Source organism: Ambystoma mexicanum, chromosome 4q, assembly GCF_040938575.1.
Source record: "Ambystoma mexicanum isolate Mex_15411 chromosome 4q, UKY_AmexF1_1, whole genome shotgun sequence".
NCBI classification, from domain to species: Eukaryota; Metazoa; Chordata; class Amphibia; order Caudata; family Ambystomatidae; genus Ambystoma; species Ambystoma mexicanum.
Window position 1 is genome coordinate 533335440 of NC_090928.1, and position 21519 is coordinate 533356958.

A 21519-nucleotide genomic window follows, 5' to 3' on the forward strand; every position below is an offset into this window, starting at 1 on the left:
TCACAAGACCCCAAATTGACTGACCGGCTGTTTAAGCTGTACCAACACTGAGTACTATTAGCACATGGAAATCGGTATTGACCTCTGTTAGGGGGCCGTCCGGCCCCCATGGTGTGAGAGTACTCTGTGAGGCAGAGTGGCCTGTCATGGACATTGCGCACGCTGCACCCAGCAGGGTTGCAATGAGGCTCTCAGACAGGGAGTTGGGAGGCAACTGGCGGTGGGAAGTCGTCCACCGGTATTAATTATATGCACATGGTCACAGTCGCCCCCGTGGGTCACGAGCTGTGCTCAACAAGAAAACAAACACATGCTTCATCCTAACAATGTGCGTTCAGGTCAGGACTTGGCAGTGAATACTGCATTAATGGTGGTCTGGGACGATCTCCTTCAGACTGCTGATGAGGTGGAGATGTCCCTGTTAAAAATGGTCAACTTGTCCCTGTGAACTGGATAGTCCAGCCCCTTTTGCTGAGTAGCAATTATCCTGGTGCTGGATGGGGATGCAGACTTTACTCATACATCAATAATAGAGCCGACTTAGGAAGTTGACAAAAGGAAATCTGTTTTAATATCAACTTTCTAAAACAGGGAGCATAACGAACATCCTCTTACTCAATGCATTTAAGAAAAAACTGAACATTTATAAGCAATATTCGTCATCAATAACGTTAATCTACATGTGTACTAACGTCATCCTGCATAGCATGAGTGATTGGCTCTGAGTGAACATCTAAGTATATGATCCATAGTAGTCTAAAAAAGTGTAACTATGTGATTGGTTACTTAACATCAGGTGGGACAACTAAGCCCTCCTCTAAAACTGACCACTAAGAATGTCACTAAACACATGACGTCCCATTGGTTTACACACTAATGGACCCCTACTTATGCAGGTCCTCTAAAATTGGTTGGCACTCTATCCTCCTTCAGTACTTTTCCACCTACGTTAGCAGCCTGCAGGCTGGCCATCCAGATGCTGGTGAGGTCGCCTTAACTTTAGCTTCCCACCAATTATCATATCAATCTATCATCACCTCAGTGGTCTACTGTCAATTAGGCTTTTGAAACTTGTCCTTGAGAAAATTACGGAGTGAGAAGCACAGTATGCCTTCGTGCGTAGGCGTGACCATCTTGTTCCTCCAACTTCATGCTTCCATGTGACTGGAGACCATGGAATCGAGCTTTTTCGTGCATTTAATATTTTTTAATAAACCTTGGACGTCTTCCTTGTTATGTTCGTGCCTTCTGAACAAGAGTCTTGTTCTTTCACACGACTTTGTAGCCAATGTCAGTTCACTCCAGTTTGATAAGACCTTGGTTTCTTGGCTTGTCCAGCCTCGCCTTCTGAAATACACTTGTAATTCAACTTGCTTTTTAACTGCGACACACTGAAATTAGGCCTTTTTGCTACTATCAAGGCTGCTATAATACGTTTAGTGGAAACATCCGTAGTTCTCTCATTCCTATATATGTATACGTTGGCACTTGCCACAATCTATTTTACTATAGGCTTAAAGCTAGCTTTCACGATTACTTTGCTGCTTGCTTTTTTTTTGCATCTGTACACATTGTTATTGTTATTATTTTGCATTTGTATAGCACCTTATATACCACTGGTATGGTCTGAAGGCGCTGGTAGGTTGAACGCCCTTGGGAAACGAAGTTCAGATCAGTAGAGAGAGTAGAGAGAGTCAAAAAGGTGCGTGTGAGCACTCGGTGTGTGTGCAACTGGTAGGTATTCGTAAAATAACTTGATATCTTCATCTGTTTCTGTGGCATAAGCTTCTTCACCTTGAGCCCAAGATGTCACTTATCCTTATTACTTTCTTGATGCCTTATAGAATATCTGAATTCTCTGGTCACTGCATCTCTTTTATGAACGTCATCTTCAGCTCCATGTAGCATATAGTGGCAATGGTTAGTGACATTACCATTCATCCTTGCCGCTTATTGGCTCTGCTTCGTCAGGGATTTCATTCAAATGGCCATCATATTTCTTTGTATACAGATATGGTTTTCTCAATGGGTACCTTGGCTCCCAGATTCTCTTAGATACTGGTACTGGAGTGAGTCCATACTCTGCTCTTTGTCGATTCAACTGTTCTGTGTATGTCATATACTTTGGTTTCCAGCATACAGGTAAAAGGGCTGGGTTGGTTGAGGTGGGGGTACTTGGCTCCTCCTCTACACTGGCATTTGATACTGTAGAACACAGTATTATTTTAGACTACCTAAAGAGGGTTGGAAAGGTCTCCTATCATGCCATGCAATGGTTTAGCTCTTTTCTATGTGAGAGCCAGCAGCAGGTGAGATTGGGGAGTTTCCTCTCAGACACTCTGCCTCAAGAGTGTGGGGTCCCTCAGGGATCGTCCCTCTCACCTGTGCTGTTTAATCTATACTTGCAACCACTAATGGGTACACTGAGGAGTCAAGGGGTTGGGTTTCAATCCTATGCGGATGACGCCCAGACAGAGGCGTAGTCAGGATTGTCTAAAAAGTGAGGCCTGAAGCTAATGTAGTTGGGCCCACCGCAGTAACATTTACATCTGTAAATGCCCACACAGCGCTGATGAGTGGGCATTTACAGATTTTGTTTGGGCTTTGCCCGCTCAAGCCCCACCCTGCCTACATCTCTGCAACCAGGTCTTTTTGAAGCTGGAGGATTTCAGAGACTCTTTTCTTAAAGTTGTGCGGTGCCTGGAGAATGTGGCATATTGGATGGTATTGAACTGGCTTCAGCTCGACCCCAGTAAAAGCGAGGTGGCTCTGTTTGGCCTGAAACATCTTTTGTCAGACAATGAGAAGCGTCTGCCCACACCTTGCTAAATGGGCTCTAAATTGAAATTTGCCCCAAAAATAAAAAACGTAGGCTGCATATGGCAAGACTTTTGGATGCCAGTCGCAGGTGGTGAAAAAGTGCAATCAGTTTTTTACTCTCTGCGGCTCCTCCGACTGGCCTTGCCATACCTTCCACCTGAAGATCATGCCAGTGTATGGGGACTCTGGTTAATTCAAAGCTGGATTACGGCAATAGTATGCTAGCGGAATCCCTCGTAAACACTTGCCTGCCTTCAAAGGGCCCAAAATGCGGCGGTGAGGTTGATTTACAAAGTACCTAAGTCCGCACATATTTCTGCCCTACGTCGTGTTCTAATATGGTTGCTGGTTGAAGGCAGAATTAACTTTAAAATCCTGTGCTATAGTTTACAAATGCCTTTACAATCTGGCACCTTCATGCCTGGCCAAAAAACGGGTGGGATATCAGCCTCTGCGTACGCTATGCTGAGCTGATGGATCTCTGCTGCTGTTGCCACCTTTCTGCTATGTGTCTAAGGGGACAGGCGGGTTTCAGCCTGCTGTCCCAGGCTCTGGAATAGTCTTCCTTTGGAGCTAAAAACAAAGGACCCCCTCATTCAGTTCCGCAAAGCTCTGAAAACCTTCCTTTTTAATTGACCTCCCATATGATTATTCTATAGTCTCTGCTTATGTGCTGTTATATTCGGACATATCCTCACTTCTGCATCTAGATAAGGTTAATTCCATTCAATTTGCGCATTACAAATGCTTCAAAATCAAACAATAGTCTGTTTTGTTTCTTCGGCCTACGCTGCTCTCTCTGACAATGTTTCCTAGCTAATTGGTCAGCATGTGATCAAGTGACTGATAAAAAAAACTTTGCAACTGGCCTTATTCCGCTAGGCATTGCCTACCATTTTCTGAACACAATTACAAAAGCAGTGTACAAAGCTTGGTAATGAAAAGAAAAGCCCAATTAAAATGAGCCTTCGAGGAGGAGGAAGGCGGAAATGTATAATTAAAAAGAGCATCCTTAATTAACACCCGGGGTTTCAGCACAGCCATTTTCTACACTTCCTGCCACTCCTGCTTAACCACCTCCCACCCACACTCCATCAGCCTCTGCCTTTTTTCTGTACTGCCACCGCACTCGCAGCTCGTCTGCTAACTCCCAAATCACTCTTGCCCTGGGAATAAAATAGATCAGTCCAGAGCCCTGGGGCATTTCTATGATGGCCAATTAATTTATAATGTTCCTTTCTTTGTATGCAAACCCTATTAACGCTAAAGGATAGTCCATTAAGAAATGAGGCTAGAGGCAGAACGAATGAACAAGGCCAGGACAGTCATGGAAAATATGTATAACCTGCTGTACTGACAGGCAGGGCAAAGGTTACCAGCAAGGCCCTATCGACCGACACTAGAGGAAATGTAAGGCAGGTCATGACCATATAAGCATTTAAAAAGACATGACCATATAAGCATTTAAAAAGACATTAAAACTGCAGATCTGAGGAGAACGCCAGTCGTCCTAAAGAAAGGAGTGAGTATGACATTTTGGTATGAGGGTGCGTTCACAAAGGGATGGATAGAAGAGTTCAAACCTGATGGCAAAGGCAATAAAGCACGGGCAGGAAGAAGAGTTAAATGAACGTTTGAACAGAAAAACACAAACAATAAGGGTATTGTACCTACATGCCACAAGGAACTACAATGCTGCATAATGTCGAGTTAACACCTGCACTCTTTTTTGAAGAAGGCATAAGAAAAGAGTGTGCTTCGGTTTATGGCAGATGGTGATGAGGTTGGTGGACTGCTGTAAGCCAATGGACTGGGCATTGCAGGTTTGGTGTGCTCGCAAGGAATGGTGGTTGCCTCCTCTTGGAGGACTATCATCATGCATTGACAGGTGGGTGAAGTGAAAGAGTCTTGGCGCTCTGGCCGTGCTCTGTGATGGGGTGTTCAATGCAGCCGTAGAGGTTTGGAGTACCATTTTTGGCAATGCTGCAGGGGACAGTTGTTAACCTGGCTCATGCAGTCACTGTTCCATCATCTTCTCCTGGTTTATCTGCCAAACATGTTAGTCTTCCACGTGCCTTTGGCCTCCACTGAATTTCATAGCACTCCCATTCTTGCTGAGCGATTGAACTTCCCTGATCCCAGCCTCACTAAAGGCTGCTGTGCACGTAACATCTGTAGCAATGTACTGTCACCCATCTTACCATAAAGGCTTCTCTACGCCCCTTTTTAAATATTCCCCTTATGCCCAAATAACCTATACCTAACACAACGCATAGGGGCCTGAACTACTAGCCAGAGAGTCAATCTTTCTTTCAAAGAAGGTGGAACATTCCTGTGGCCGGTTGGCTTTATGTACAGTTTCTGCCAGAGCCTCCCCCTCGACTGTTAGTGTGACACTTTCACTTGAATGTATTTGTATTTATTTGAAGAACAGGGATGCCAATTTTGTTCAGAAATGATTACAATAACACATTTACAGATGGTCAGACACATTTCCACGAAGGATATCGATACAATAGCTTAACGATGAGCACAAGTAGGGAGCCAGTTTATGAGAGAATAAACAATGACAACATATTTAGGGATAAAAAAAGAAAACAAACATACTTAATTTATATGGGGAAACAGGTGACTTACAAATGTAACATTAACCTTAGGCGGTAAGTGCTTCAAACTAAAAAGGAGTACTAATTAAATATACAAAATTACATTGTAAGAGTCACTGGAGGCAGTGGTGGTGTCAGGTAGGGAGGATTGGGGAGAGGGCATGGAAAACTCCCTAGTTAGCAAGTAAGTGAAGTTTGAGCCAAGCTTTGAAGAGGTCCACAGTTGGGCTGGATTTGATTGTTCTGAGCGGAAGCGAGAGAAGGCACAGGGAGGGTATGGGACTGTGAAGTTGAGTGCATAAGAGGATCAGGGGATACAATATAGTGAGTAAACTGTGATGCAATCTGACAGGTACTGAGGAGCAAGACCATTACTAACATTGTAGACTAGGAGAAGGAACTTGGAAAAAAGAGTGGTGATGCATGGAGAGCCAACCAGCATGTTGTCTGTAGGTAGAAGTGGGTGAGATCTGGGTAGGTTGTAGAAAGTGCGAGTAGCAAAGTTAAAGACTTTGTCTACAGGTAGGAAGTCCAAGGAGTAGGCTTGAGCAGTAGTCCAGTTTGCTGAGCCCAAGAGTGGAGGTTAGTGTTTTTGTAGAGTAGTTAGTAAGAAAAGGATGAATATTGAATTTTCCAAATGTTGAGGAGGTTAATTAATACGAGCAGCAGAGGCAGAGGTAGTAATTCATTGTTGCAGTCATAGGTCACTATCAAAAAGGATCTCAAGATTGCAAGCCTTGGGTGAAGTAGGAAGAAGGTCTGGCAGGAATGAGATGGCAGAAAGGAGGGTACGGATGCATTGGGAGATGTGGGAAAGATGATTTATGTTATTAAAGAGTTCAGTATGAGGTGGAGGAGAGCCATCCAGTGGCGAATTGAAGAGAGACCATATATAATCTGTTCCGAGTTGGCTGGGGTGAAGGAGGTAAAAGAGCAAAATGCTGATAGTGAAAGCCAAAGGATGAGATAAGTCTTCCTGGAGCAACAGTCCAATGACTGGTCCTTGGGGGATGTTGACAGAAAGAGGGGTGGGATCAGAGGTGTGCAAGTTCCAAGAGATTTTAAAGGAGTGACCTTCCAGATAGGAGTTGATCCAGGCCAGAGCAGAATTGCATAACCCAAGGTCCTGGAGAGTGAGGAGGAGAGAGGAGTGATTGACCGTTTCGAAAGCGATGGAACATTCCAAGCATAGAAGAGAGTTTGGAGTGGTGAGCATTAGAGAGAAAGCATGAGTGTAGTCTCCATGGAGGGTTTACTATGGAAGCCAGACTGAAGTGGATCTCCAAGGCCATTATCCTCAAGGTACTTAACGATCCGGTTGAATACCAACTGATCAAGGTCTTTTGAATAGTAAGTGCATAGAGAAAGTCAGAGATGGCATGGTCAATGGAAGGGGCATGAATAGGGGAACAGACAGGAGAGAAGTCCTCACATCATCAAGGTAAGGGACAAGGAATCCCTGTCTGAATTTCCTCTGAGTAACTGAAGAGGGGAAAAGAGGAGCAGAAGGTGGAGGGAACAAGATGTTAAAGTGAACATTGGGGCGATCAGAGGGAGAGGGGTCAACAGAGAGGTCAGAGGAGGAGAGTGAATTAGAGAGAAAGACAAGATCGAGAGAGTTCCCACCAGAGTGGGTAGGCTGTTTGTGGGTGTACTAGAGGGAGTGATTAGATAGGAGGGATTTGAGTTCAAGGCAGGCGACTGCAGAGGGTATGGGAAAATTAAAGTCCCCCACCATGACAATGGGGATGTCGGTAGGAAGTGATTCAAGGAGAAGGGTCAGATTAGGGAAGGAGGAGTTAGGGGCTGATAGAGAAGCAGAACATTGGGAGGAGCAGGAGGGAGGAGTTCAATAGTGGCAAAGTCGAAAGAGGAAGAGTTGATGTCAAAGGGGAGCGAAGCAGCACGGTTGAGGGCCGTATTGATAAGGAACCCTACACCACCGCCCTTCCCAACAGAGGGTCTGGGAGAAGGTATCAGAATCAGTGTGGAGAGCTGCTATAGTAGCAGAGTCATGAGGGGCGAGCCAGGTTTCTGTGATATTAAGAAGTGAAAAGTTAGGGTGATAAGAATAGAAGTAGTCAACAGTGTAGAAAGACTTGTTTGAGGGGGAGGAATTGTGCATTCCAGAGGCCAAGTGAAAGAGTGTGTCAAGATTGGGTTCAGTGTCTGAGAGGGCCCCCAACACCTCACCTGTTTCTTCTGGGCTTGAAGAGAAGGTTCCCTTTTTTCTTCCCTTCTTTCCTTTCTTCTTCTTTTTACTGGTCTTCCGTTCTTTAAATAGGTGGGGCCTGTCAAAGGGGGAAGCCACTATGTCTGCCTGCTAACTAGGCAGATTATCGGCCCCTTCCCCAAAACAGACAGGCAGAGGAAAAGCCTGGATAGGCACAAAACCCCTGGAAGGCGTCGTGCAGAGAGGGATGCTCCGAGGACTCAGGTGGAAGAGGTGATAAAGGAGGCAGCTCGCACATAGGGAACAATGGTTGCAGGCACGGACCTGAGGACAGGCATTAAAGAATCCAATACGTGTGCAGATACTGGTGAAACACCAATAGCAGATAGCAAATATTGGAATCCAAGGGTAATAGGAAGAATGAGCGCATGAACCTGATGAGACGGGGAAAATGATACAGAGCCGGAGTGAAGAGAAGCAAGGAGATCAGTGAAGCCGGAGAGACTGGTTCCCGACTGGAAAGTCCGAAAACAGGAGTTAAGCGGGAGCAAGGTGGAACGCGCCTAGCGTAAGCACAGGGGAGGACACATAAACACAGGCAAGAGAAAATAGAAAAGGCACTGGACAAGGGCCTTGAACAGCATTTTATCCCTAAGGCTGACCGGAGGGTTGCAACGCACTGCCGAATGGATCCTGAAGACATATAATGCTTCGGGCGGTGGCCATGATGAAATCATCTAGCGCGCTGCTGGACATTCTGGAACAAACGTAATGGCACATAAATGGTGGAACTTACATCGCCCCCACAGCCGCCACAGGGAAAAGGATGTGACAGAGTGACAGGAGGTGAGGGAGAGGAGCATATGTTGTGCGGTAGAATAGATGAGGTTGGAGATCCTAGGAGCAAAGGAGCATCTTATTTGAAAGGTGCGGCAGCAGGGGGAAAAGGGAAGATGGCGAGGCCGGAGTCTGATGCAGAATTTACACAATTTAAGGCTTAAGTCTGAGAGAAGGGAAAGAGAAGGGCGAGTAGAAAGTGGAATGGAGTGAAATCAAGATAAAGAAGAAATATGCAAGTTAAGACAATTAAGAAAGGATGCAGCCCAAGAAAGAGGGACGGTAGGTGGGTAAGCAGAAATAGAAGGGGCGGATGGCTGGCTGAGAAGAAACGAGTGCCGGTTCTGGAATAGGCTATGGGTAGCCAAATGACAATTTACAGACCCAAAACAGCAACGTTCCTTGGTCTGTGGGGTAACAGAAGCTCTGCAGTGAATGGATAGTCAATGGGTGGAAGGATCCCTATCCGTGGAAGCAGATGTCGATAAAGGGTGAGCTTGGAGAAGTTCTGGCTTGAGCAGGGACTCTGGCCCTAGGCCCTTTCTGGCCCAAATAGGGAGCTGCCCTTTGCTGCTTTTGGCCCTTGGCTGCAGACACCGGGCTGGACGCAGAGGGCGTCACGTGGCCTTCTGAAAGCCTGTCACAGTGTTGCAGATGGCTTCCACACTTGCAGGCAGAGTCCTGGGTGTTGTAGGCCCAGGGAGCATCGTTTTGTAGACAGGGCCCTCAGATAGTGCACAGGGTCCTCTGGCAAAGCAGAATGTGGCCCATGATCACATGGTCCCATGAAGTCAGAGGATATAAGAAACTCCACAACGTGGTATTCAAGCATTCCGGTGGGGTGCCACATTTCATAAGTTACACTAGTGGCTAGGATCTCTGCATGCCCACAGTCTGTGAATGCAGGTTGTTTAGCAAAGAGAACACAGAATGGTAACAACTTCAAGTGAAAACATATTTTCAAATGAAGTCTACAAAAACAGATTGAGTAACGGAGAAGGTGTTAAATGGTTACAAATGAGGAAAACATTAGGGCAGATCAATGGGTAGGAGGGGGAAAAGCACAAGACACGTGAATCGGCGGTATCTCTTTGAAGGAAAACGAGAAAAAAGATTGCAAATTAAAATCTGCCACCTTATTCGGTAGACCTTCTTACCAAAGACATTTTCCGACAGATACTTTGCCTAGTGGGCCTTAGTGCCTTGGCCACGAATCACCTCACACATCACCATGAAATCAGTAGATATCGAACAGAAGCACCAGAAATGCGAAGTTAATCTTGCAATACTTCACTATGAATGCGATTTCCAGTATGCTTACATGAGTCTTACTGTGGCGATAAGCCCCTCGACCGCGGCCCAATACCACCCCAGGTAATGCCCCCGGGGCTGTATTTAACGAAGCCCCAGGGGCATTACCATAGGCGGTATTGGCCCGCCGTCGAGGGGCTTATTGCCATTAGTACCCCGGCACTTTAGACCTGGGTACTAATGCTATACTGGAAATGTGTAGGCTGAACATAGTAAGGCGTTTCAGAGCCAGGTCTATCGCCTTTGGCGAAGCTTGTAGGATCATTGACTGTGAAGCAGGTGTGTGTTCTGGTTTTGAAGGGCCTCTTATTCTCTCTCATCCAAAAGAGCTTAACAACATTTAAGAGGTGACCGTGATGGTCCTTCCTCGTCGGAATGTTTTTCACAGCACCATTTTGAATTGCATCTGACTGGCAGAAGCACACACGCCTGTTTTCTCATGTGAGTCGAAGAGCAGTTTTATTGCCCATAAAAAAGGGAGCTCATTGCAACAGCCATAAAAATGGTAATTGAAATCCAAAGAGTTGAATGGCATGAGCAGGCAGACGGATGAAGCAGTACACGCTTTGGTTTTTTTTTTAAAATAAGCTTGGGTTTCAGAACTACAAAGCAATCACTTCACAATTAATAGCAGTTCAAGGCATTACTGTTTGGAAAACAAAATGGCTGTCTTTAAAACAGGAGTGCATGCAAAGACACAAATATTGATGACTAAAACATAAATACGCATTCCAGGATGCGTTCATCCAATGACAAAGCTCACGTCTAAGATTCTACTGAACCCATTGTGGCAAATCGGCAAAACATGTGACACAAAAGTATAAGTGAGAACTGGGGGCTTATCTACAACATCCTGTTGTGGCACCAACTAAATAAAAAGCTGTAGGGATGGGTCAAACTAACAAGGTGTCAGGTTTCTCTCTCTCTAATAGGAATACCAATCTCCCTCAGAATCTCTACTCTCAGCACAGTCACGGAGAGATCACTTCTTGCCTCAAATCACAGTCCCAGGGATATAGGCCCATCCAGGAGGATAGTGCCTGGCTCATTGTTTCCTATTTTACTGGCTATGCTGCTCAACTCTTCCTTCTGGGATATTGGGCCCCATTACGAGTTGTGTGGTATTCCGATGGTAAATCTGCCAAATTACCACCCAACTGAATTTCCGTTACTGCCACTTGGTCTGGCGGAATTACCGCCGGATTACAAGTGGCAGTGACAGTGTAAATCCCCATTTTTTTATGAGTCTGCAATTCCGCCGATTTTGATGATTTTTCAGTGAAGAGTTGTAGGATTCAACTCAAGCATGATGTAAATTCTCCACTCCAGGGTCATACTCATAGTAATGCGGAGCGGAGACATTGGCGGTAATTCGGTTAGCGCCAATTTTTTCCCACTCTGCCATACTTGTAATGAGGCCCATAGTGCCCAGCCCACTGGTGAGTGATATAGTGCCAAGCTTAATGTCTAGGGACATACAGTAGTGTCCAGCTCCCTCAGTGATATAGTGTCCCCATAAGCGAAGGATATAGTGCCCTGCTCACTATGGGGTTATAGTGCACTGCTCACTATGGGGTTATAGTGCACTGCTCACTATGGGGTTATAGTGCCCTGCCCACTTTCTAGGGAGACTTGTTTCTATCCCCTCCACTTGCTCCTCCATTTCACTCTACACCTCGAACTCCTACCTCTTCCAAATTCTCTTCCCTTTTCATCTCCTCCTGCACCCCCAAATGTTTAAGGGCTTCAACCTCCTCCTGCACCTCCACCTTTTGCTGCACTCCCGCACCCACCTGCACCTTCTGTTTCTCTGTGCAGCTGTATCGGATTGAAACACGTGCATCTTTCCTGAGCCACGGATTAAGTCTGTCATGTTTGCCCTATTCAAGCCATGCATGCACAATGATGCTCAACCACTGGTCGTCACGGAAAGAAACAGGCACTCTCCGTGTTCATCTGTTCTTCTGCTCTGCTGACCATTAGCAACAAGCCTTAGTTCTTGATAGCCTGCCTTTCCGCCGTCTGTTGTGCTCTCTGTATGGATCGGACAGCACAGGTCACACTGTAAAGAGCCTTTGGTACTTATTGAAAAGGTTCTTTCACCGGGCAACTATGTGTAGCATTAAGAATGTGATGATCCCTGCGACGGGGTCCACCCGATACCACCTCTGGACCAAACATCACATAGATGGGGGTGGTGCCTGGCCTCCATGTTCACACCCATCCATGCCAGCCGTCCTGTCATGTCAAGGCAGGGAACATTGAGACAGAACACAATTCCATTCATCAGTTTGTATTGAACCTGGCAAAATGGGCCAAAATCCTGTTTGGGATGTCCACCAGGAACTATCTGCAGACCAACCTGCCCATCTTCGGGGTGCTGATTGGGTTATATGTGCCATGGACACAGCTCTGGTTTGCCATTGGCCTCAACAATTGTCGTACGGATTTACATGGCATAACCCACTCAGTGTTGACTGTTAATGGTGGCTTTGATGACTCTGGGGCAATGCCAGTCCATGCACTGGCCAACTGCCCTCTTAGCATGATCTGAAGTGTGATTTAAGGCCATACCCAAAGGCCGCAACTGGTACCTTTGCTGCGGGTCATGGCAAATGGCCACCATTGGTACCTTGTGGGGATTCACGGTGGGCACGTTAGTGGCTCAGGAGTGGCAGGGCCATGGTTTCAGGCTTTGCCTATGACATAGTGACTGGGCAGAGCCAGATGCCATGACCAGTTGGTTCATTGTACTGCCTGGGTGGGATGGCCATAGTCGGCTGAAGGCTCTGACTTGGGCAAAGTGACCACTGGGCATAGGCCAAAATGGTTTATTATTAAAAGTAATTTAGTGCTTTGTAAATGTTTTTGATTTCATGTATATGTTTTCATTAAATGATTTATCCTGCCCGCCCCACCTGTGCATGCTCCTTTGACTCTTGCCCATGTATCATCTTTTTCCCTTTCGTCCGGCCCCTCCCATCTTCCACTATGCTCCAGCCCTTGTACCCCAGTAGCCTGCCTCAGGAGGATAGCTCAGGGACAACGTGCTCGCCTTAGAAACAAGACTACGCGGAGCACCACAGGTTTCATCCCCGTGTCCATGCTTAGAAACCTCTGGGTTATAAATAACCTATCATATCATATACCATTCCACTGGACCCCGAGACTGGTCTGACCTCTCCTTGTCAAAACATCATCCCCTAGGAGCCAGGCTCTTCTGCATACGATTTTACAAAGTCGCAATTTTGGCAAATGTCCACTCAGCCAAGCATTGCCCCGCTGCCGCTTCTTTACGAGTAGATTACCGCCCCTCCAGCCGAGTCGGCCATTGCTGGGCTTCATGGTCAAAAAGGAAGACGCTTGAAAAATGTCTATTTTAAAAAAGTGACTGAAAAGACCCGCACCCCGAATGAATGCTCTCTTGGTTTTCTTCGCAGGTTCTCCTCTGCATAACCTACTCCTCCACGTTCGAGCTGAACGGAAGCTCGGTTCTGAAGATTGCCGAGGTAAGTGTGCCGACAGCCCTCTTTGCCCAGCGGCTGCTTATGCCATCGAGAAGCATGCATCCCACTTTCAAAGCTAGCCACAGGGAACTGGGTGGCCCCTATAGCCCACGGGTGCTGCCGAGGGTTTCAGAGCAAGGGCACTTTCCAGTGCACTGCAAGACGCATTGCGAACTTGTGATTTGTTGCACGTTGCCATTATGAATCAAGCGGCTTGCATTATTGTTTTAGTTAACCGGCACATCATGCTCTTTCCAAAGAACTAGAATGCCAAAGCACACACTAGTGTGGGAAAACCGTTAAATGGGTGATACATGGATTCTTTTAGTTTTTAAAGCAGTCGCCTTAACCTATAAAAAAACATAACTTCCGGCCTCATCTTAAATCCGGCAGTAAATAAATCGGAAAGTAACACACCGACAAGGGCAAGCTCTTTTTGTTGTGCATTCCATGCCATTGTGGTTTCATTTCCTGAATGGAGCAGGACCTCTGCTGCCAACGTAAACGCGTCAGTGTCACTGAAGGTCCCTAATGTTGGAGGGCGTTTAGAGGCTTAAGTCCCCATGTGTTACCGCATGCAGAATCCGCAGGATTCCTTGTAATGACGACTGTTGTGCAAGCACCTCACTGCGGCCAGTATGTACACCTTTCTTCCGGTGGGGGATGTAAAGAGTTCTAGGAACGTGGGGCTGGCCCAATTCATGTGCATTTCCAGCAGAGAGGGTCTCAGACAGGTGTTGGGTATGTAGTCCTTTCCTTGGGCTTTTCCTCATACCGGGGGAACTGGATCAAGAGGTGGCCCGGGCTGTGAGGGGGATGCTGTTCACTGTCAAGGGCAGCCGACTGGCGAGGGCATACTTCTGGGGAGAGGTGGGGGCTGACCAGATGCGGGGCCCCATTGACTGTGAAGGCCGCAGAGGCTTAGAGCGGGCCCGCCACCTGAATCATTGCTGTCTGGGTGACCTGAGTGGGGCAGGAGACCCAGAGGGGGAAACACTGCGGTAGAGTGCAGAGACAGCCGGGCAGCACCAACTCTGTGTGCAGGAAAGAAGACACAGGGTCAATCACTCTGTGAGGTCCTCGGATAATACCGATGGACAGGGCAGTCTAGACAATATTGTGCCCAGGGCGAAACACCAGAATTCGTCCTCCACCCCCAAGTTGCTCCTCTACTGCTACCCCGCACCCCACTCCCTCGCCAACATCAGGAAACCATTGCAATTTGAATACTGTTTCATTGTTGTTATTATTATTATTATTATTATTATTATTATTATTATTATTATTATTATTATTGTCTTGAACTTAAAAGTAATAAGTAGGCAGTGTATACAACAATATTGTAAACCGTGAAGCCGAAGTCCAATTGATGTTTCTCTGTTTTATTACACACACACACATCAATTGGACATCGCACACTCGCATACCATGCCAGATGATTCAGCAGCCTACACATTCCACTTCATACCAAAAGCTAAATGCAGGCACAATTCTCCAATTTTGACGCACAACCAACGAGATTTATGTAGAGCAACTTCTACGCGTACGTAGAAGCTGGCATTCTTAGAAGAACACAAGGCCCAAAAATACTGTCATTTACATTCCAACTTCAAATAACACAAATGTGATACATTCCTCAATTAATTGCAAATTGTAAAGCCTTTTCCACGGCAGTTGGCCCTGATGAAGCTCAAAGATGGAGTGAAACAAGTAGGCCAATAATCTCGAGTGCAAGCAGACCAATTTGATTCGGCCACCTTTTTTCAGCACACAAGAAGCAATACATACCTTCAACAAACTGTCCACTGTACTCTTTATTTAATGTATCAATACATTTATGCTAAAGTGAAAATGTTCTATGCGATGAGTATGACCCAGAAATAAGGCTCGAGTCATTCAAGAAGGGCCGCAATTAGACATCCAATGCATTGTTTCATCCATTAACGTGCATCAGACACTTTCGGTGTGAGTGTTTAGGATGATCCAATGCAGCCCACCCTTATACTTTCACACTCAGGCGAGCGCAATCATTTGGCGTTTATATCATAGCCCATATCTAGGAATATTTTGACCAGGAATACATTTTCTCTCATCTTTTTGTTCATTGTTTAAATGAAGGGGACTTTCCTAGAGGATGCTTCTGCAAAAGCGTCTGTTGCTGCTGCCTAATCTATTTGTCCCCAATTGTGTCTCAATTAAAAGGGTAGCAATAGCTCTCTTCATTTGGGGAACACAGCGCTCAGAGGCCCTTCAAAATGTTCTGGCAGGAGATTGAAAGATGGATGTGAAATATATGGAAAGGGTTAGGCAGTGATTGAAAAGGAGGCAGTTCCCAGTTACAGTAAGTAAGATTAGGTTACAAAGAGTTCCTTGAAGCTACTTCAAAGCGCTATAGGGGAAGACCAGAGAAGTAGATAGGCTATTTGATGAAGCTGTAATGTTGCCAAAAGATCTGTACCTAGCCAAAGTATAACAATAGCTGCCAAATAATGTGAGTGCATGAGCACCCAATGGGAACACCTGTTATATGGTGGTGAGAGTACCAGAGTATAGGATTGCAGTATCTACAAAATAGCATGAATACTTAGGCATGTACTGGTAATAGCTGCCTAATGGTGCGAGTCCGGGGCAAATAATGTTGACTTCTGGCAAATAGTTGCACGCCGATGGATCGCTCATGTACAACATGCTGTTTTTGGAAATGGGACAATGGCATGTGACAAGTTTGAAACCCTGGTGGCCCCGGACTACGCCCTTCTTCATTCTGAGGGTGATGAATGTCGTACCATCAGTAGGTTATAATAACACGCATTAATACAGGGCTTAGAAGTGGTCCATCTACATGAAGCTCTACAAAAATCATCACACTATAATGATATGCCGCAAGTACAATTTCAACATATGGAATGCCTAGTACATTGTACTAGCTGCTGTTGTCTAATGGCAAAAGCTGCCCATTTGTGTTAATACCTGGCAATGATGAGATCTCCTTACTGTATGAGGACAATACCTGTAGTAGGTTTTGGCAGGATATGTTAACGTACAACCTATCAAATGTTGGTGACTTGGACCATTGTGGATTGTAATGCTTAGCGACTTGTTAATGTACATGGGCGTGTGATTTCAATACCTACAGTAGCAAGAAAGGAAAGCTTTTCACTACACGCATGCCAAAACTGTTGGCTTTGTCATTTATTGTTGTCACAATAATTGTTTTTTACCTTTCCACATAGATTGTTTCACAGTAAATAAAACAGAAGTACAACCAACCGAAAAAACAAAGGAAGTAACCCCCTGCTCAACCCCCTCAGCCTTCAAATTTCAATTTTTCCAACACCTGACCCTTTTGCTAAAACCTCAAGGGCAGCAATAACCATAATGGGCAACAATATGGCTTTTTTGCCTACGTTCTCATACTTGTTTTGCCTTCCAGTAAAGGGCATGGCTTGGCTAGGTGACTCCATGACACCTCAGCGCGTGTTTCAGTCCAGGTCTTTCGCGTAACAGATCAATTCAATCTGGGAGTTGTAGTCTTTTGTTTGAACTGGATTAACAAACCAGAAAACAATGATTTTCAAAATAAACACCAGTGGTGTTCAGATGACATGGAGTCAATCGGTTGAATGCCCTAAAATATCCCTTAAACAAGACAATGAGCCCATTCACCTGCAAAAAGACTATAAATAAATGCCAATTCTTCCCATCCTCATATTAAGCCTTTGTTTGGCCATTTATTTTGCCCCTACAACTGTGTACTCCTGCAATCTACCTGTGAGGAATTCGACCATCCGCACGGTGGGTGTGCGCTCGACGGGGCTTTTAAATTTGAAATAAAATGATGGTAGATCAACATCTGGAAAATGTGTGGGGCTAATCTGCACACATTTTCCTATGCACGCCGTACGACATACAGATTGATTCGTGTACTCTGGGTGGACACAGCCTTCAGGCGCCGTCCCCCCTGTCATATTTAGTTGCACTATGACAGCCAAGAGTACATCAAGGCATCTCAGAAGGGTGTGGGCAAAACCTTCCTCCTGCCATGGCTAGCTTAATTAACTAACAAAGGCTCCATGGATCTACCCTTTCCTTTGTTAGCTGCTGGTGGCCGCCTTGCATACTAATCGGAGTTAATTCAAACGGGCCCACAGGCGGCCTGGTCGCAGGACTAACAAAGGACTGGAAAACCCCAACATCCATTCCATATGCACTGTCAACCTGAAGCCAGATCCCGCTCTAAAGTATGTCTGGTACATGTGTTTACAGTAGGCAACCCCCACAGAGGGACCCCATTCAGAGGCTAGGAGTAAGTGATTTGATGGAGACATAAAGTCTGTTCTTGCCACAGCTTCAAGGGAGACCTGCCGCTTTAATCAGGAACCACAGAGAGCTCAATTAACCAGAGAGACCCTTTGATCCACAACCGACAGGAAGATGGGTAGACTTTGTATTAGATGTTTTCACCCCTTTACCTTTTCTGTTGCAAAACACTCTAGTTATGACCTCTTGCATACAGGAGATTGTTCGTGGGGACACAGGATTGGTTCATTAAGGTAGGCTGAGCCCCTCTTTTGGGCAGATCATCTGAAGACTTTGTAAGGAGTAACAAGAAGAATTAATTTGGTCCCTGGCTGAAGGTACAATCTGCCTTACAGCTTCCGCCAGTGAAGGAAGGTCAGAATTTCCAAAGAGGGAAGCAAGATCCCTCCCTTAAACATCTCCCAGGGAACAGAGGGAGATACTGAATCCAGAGGACCCTCCAGCTGCTGCAGAACCGGTACCCAGTCAACACACAGCGTAGCCCCTAGGCTCTGCAAGCAAGCTTCCTAGGTGGGAAGTGCCAGAAAGTCTCTGAACCAAACCAAGGACAAGGCAGTTGCCTGCAACACTCTCCTCAGCTTTGGGCCACCCACCTTAAAAAATGACACAAGCCCAGTGAAGAAGCTAGGAAGAGGACATCGACAAGCATCCACTGACGTCCACCTTAAAGGACATTTTCGAGCCATTCAAGCCCCTCGAGCTGTAACCAAACGCAGCACTGACTGTTGTGACGCTGCAGTCGCTCACGCCGTCTGAAACGCCTCAACCAGTGCTACAGACCCACCAACCAGCACTGAGACAACGATTCCTGACCTTGTGCCGGCATGTAGACCAGCCTGCAGCCGTCTGTCCAGCCTCGCTCGCTGAACTGCCTCCTGCCTAATACCCGCAGCTGTCTCCCATCTTGAACTTAGTCGCAGGAGCTGCAAAGTGCCCTGAAACCGACTTGACCACGTTGAGCACCAAGAACATCTACAAGCACAAGGTACATTGTGGTTCTGTCCCCCTGGTCCTTCTCAGAAGGCGTCTAGTGACATTTTGCAACCCATTGCCCGCTTTGTACTGAAACCAAGTACCTTGAACTATTGCGATTAATTACTTTACCAACTACCCTCCTGTCGGTATCCAGAGTGCATCCCTTTTCCTTCTTGAAACTGTCTGTCCTCTGCATTCCTTTACAGGTTGGGTTGTATTTTGTAGCGTGCTATAACCCTTTTATCATTGGTAATAATTGTATTTTCGCTGTGTTGCAACTAACCAACGATCCACATCCTTGCAGAGATAAGCCTGATGTTCCACCCACATTACCAACATTGGACAAGGAGGTTTATAATTTACCTGTGTTTCCAATCCATTCATATCCCTTCTGGTGTTCTAGAGGTGTGGGGCTGATCGATGGTTTGGAAACGGATATTCATCCCTGGACCACTGGTGCCCCAGACGTTGATTCGTCACATTGGTGGCAAGTGGTCAGATCTAGTTGGAGCCTTGTGCACAGCTTAGTCACTCAACGATAAAAGCACTGTTGCAGGCAACGTTTACATTCGGCTAGATATTTGTAATAATCATGGATCTTGACATATAGACTGTAAAAGGGATGACCAAGGATATCCTGCACATCCTATGTCAAGACAGGGGACTTCTCCACAGCACTAAGTTTAATAAACCTGCTGACCAACCTCCAAGCTTTGCTAGAAGGGAGGGCGATTGAGGAGAAGATCCCAGGCTAGGCCCCATATACGAGGAAGAAGGCATGAGCAGTGTTTCGCGCCAACCATCCCGCCGAGGGGCAAGCATGGTTTCTCAACACTCTAGAGTGTCAGTGAGGTCAGGGGCTAGTGCAGCATCTCACAGGTCCCAGGCCTCAGCACAGTCTCTAAGTGGCCCAGTAATTGTTCCGAATGTTAACGAGGTAGCTGCTAGAAAGCTCCTCCCCGATGAGAGGAGACTAGCGCTAGAGGAACAGAAACAGTGGGACAAGGTCACCATAGATCTGCACAAGCTGGCGCTTGAAGAGAAGGAGGCACAGATCCACCTCTAGCGAAAGCAGCAGCAGTGGCTCAAACCAGAGTTCCCCGGATAAGCCCCGGCGGCACATCCCCAAAGACTTGGTGCAGGCTCACGAAGTAGGGTAGAATACTTTTGACTGGTTTGAAGCACTCGAGCTGGCTTTTCAGCTGCAGGAGGTGGACAAGGTACTGTGGGATGCAGACCTGATGAGTCGCTAACCGAAACCGGTATTGATGCAATTCTTCAGTTAACTCCTGAGGAAAGGCCCATTTATGAAAGCATGAAGGAAGCCCTCCTCAGGAAGTTCTGTAAAACCCCAGAACAGTGCCTCAAGAGCTTCTGCGAGCTTGGAAAGAAAAGCGGGCAGACATTTGAAGCGTTCCCTCATTTGTCTTTGAAATATCTCAGCGGGTAGGTGGCTAGTAATAAAGTTGACAGATTTAAAGGGATGTACAATTTGATTGCGTGTGAGCATGCATTGAAGAATTGTGAGGTTGAACTACACCAGCATCTTGCCAAGTCTATCACAGACTCTAGGGAGCTTGCAAAGGCTGCCGACAGGTTTGTGATTACTTGAGTCCAGGAAAAGGCTCATGCGAGCAAACCCAAACCGGGAGAGAAATCTTCTGACAAAAAAGTAACAATGATAGGAAGGACAAAGGTCCGGCCCAATCCTCTTTGAAGTCAAGTCCCCAAAAGAATTAATGGAAATGCCAAAGCTTTAGTTCAGCTGTACACACTGACCCCCCTAACACTTGGACACCTGCATTCTCACCACCCAAAAGTAGTTTCTTGTGTAAGGAGCTGGGCCATAGGAGCTGGGCCATAGGAAAGGGGATCCTGCTTGCAAGGGCTTACCCAAGCAAGCCATGGTGAATGTTAAACTCATGGAAGAGGCCATCATTAGTATGCGCCTCCTAAAGGAGGACCTTCCACTAGGCCAAGGAGTGGCCAAATGTAGATTGGTTACACTGAGTGGGAACAGTATCGGGTCTCCAGAAGAGATCCCAGTTCCCAATAATACTCATCTTTATTTAGAACATGTGTATATCAATGGACACAAAACTCCTGCGGTCCGAGACATCACGACTAGCGTCACTGCTGTCACCCGGCAGTGGGTACAGCCAGGCCCATATATATTGATGGGCTCATTGTAGTGATTTGATTTATTGATTTATAGAGCGCTTTACACCAAGGCGTTGTACAGTGGAACAACATAATACATAACAACATCAACAATGTAACAGATGAAGCAAAATTACATCATGAATTATTCGATAAAACTGTGAAAAGAGCAATTAACTGAAGGGGAGGGGGAATAGGGGAGTGGGATTAGGTGGGTGGGGGAGGGGTGGTGGAGAGTTGCAAGAGGAAATTGAAGGGAGAGAGAGGAGGGTAGGAGAGGGGAGAGAGAAAATCAAGGGGAAGAATGAGGGGGAGGGGAAGCAGAGCGGGTAGAGGGGGAGGTTTCAAGGAGAAGAGTGGAGAAGGAGGGATTTAAGGGAAGTGCGGAAAGAGGGGAAGGTCATGGTGGAGCGGATTGTGAGAGGGAGTGAGTTCCAGTGTAGGGGTGCAAGGAGTTGGAAGGAGCGGAAATGGGAGGAAGCACAGGGGGATGGAGGTACTGTGAGAAGGAAGTGGTCAGCAGAATGAAGGGAAGGGGAAGTGTCAGTGGGTTTGACGGAAAGAGTAAGTGCCCCTTGCCGACAATAGAGTTCAGCTGGCGAGATGAAATGATCCAGCGCCGTGAAGTGGTGAAAGACTCCATCCCTGTCCCCTGTGTGTTGGGTAATGATCTTCCTGATTCCGAGATAGTCACAGTGGTTACCCAATCGAGGGCCAAAGAGATTGCCAGATTGAAAACTCTCAGAACCTTAGAGCCGGGAGTGCTTTCAGAGGGCTTGTTGGAAGAACTGGCATGGCCAGTAGCCCCGAG

The 21519-nt window shown here is 46.4% G+C and overlaps 1 protein-coding gene across 2 annotated transcripts in view; it reads left to right on the top strand.

Annotated features, from left to right (window-relative positions):
• ARFGEF3 (ARFGEF family member 3) overlaps positions 1-21519 on the top strand; it is a 1236769-nt gene that overhangs the window by 331491 nt on the left and 883759 nt on the right. For both annotated transcript variants that reach the window (XM_069608078.1, XM_069608079.1), the window contains exon 5: positions 13188-13256. In XM_069608078.1, coding sequence (XP_069464179.1) covers positions 13188-13256 — 69 coding nt within the window. The remainder of the gene's footprint in view (positions 1-13187; positions 13257-21519) is intronic.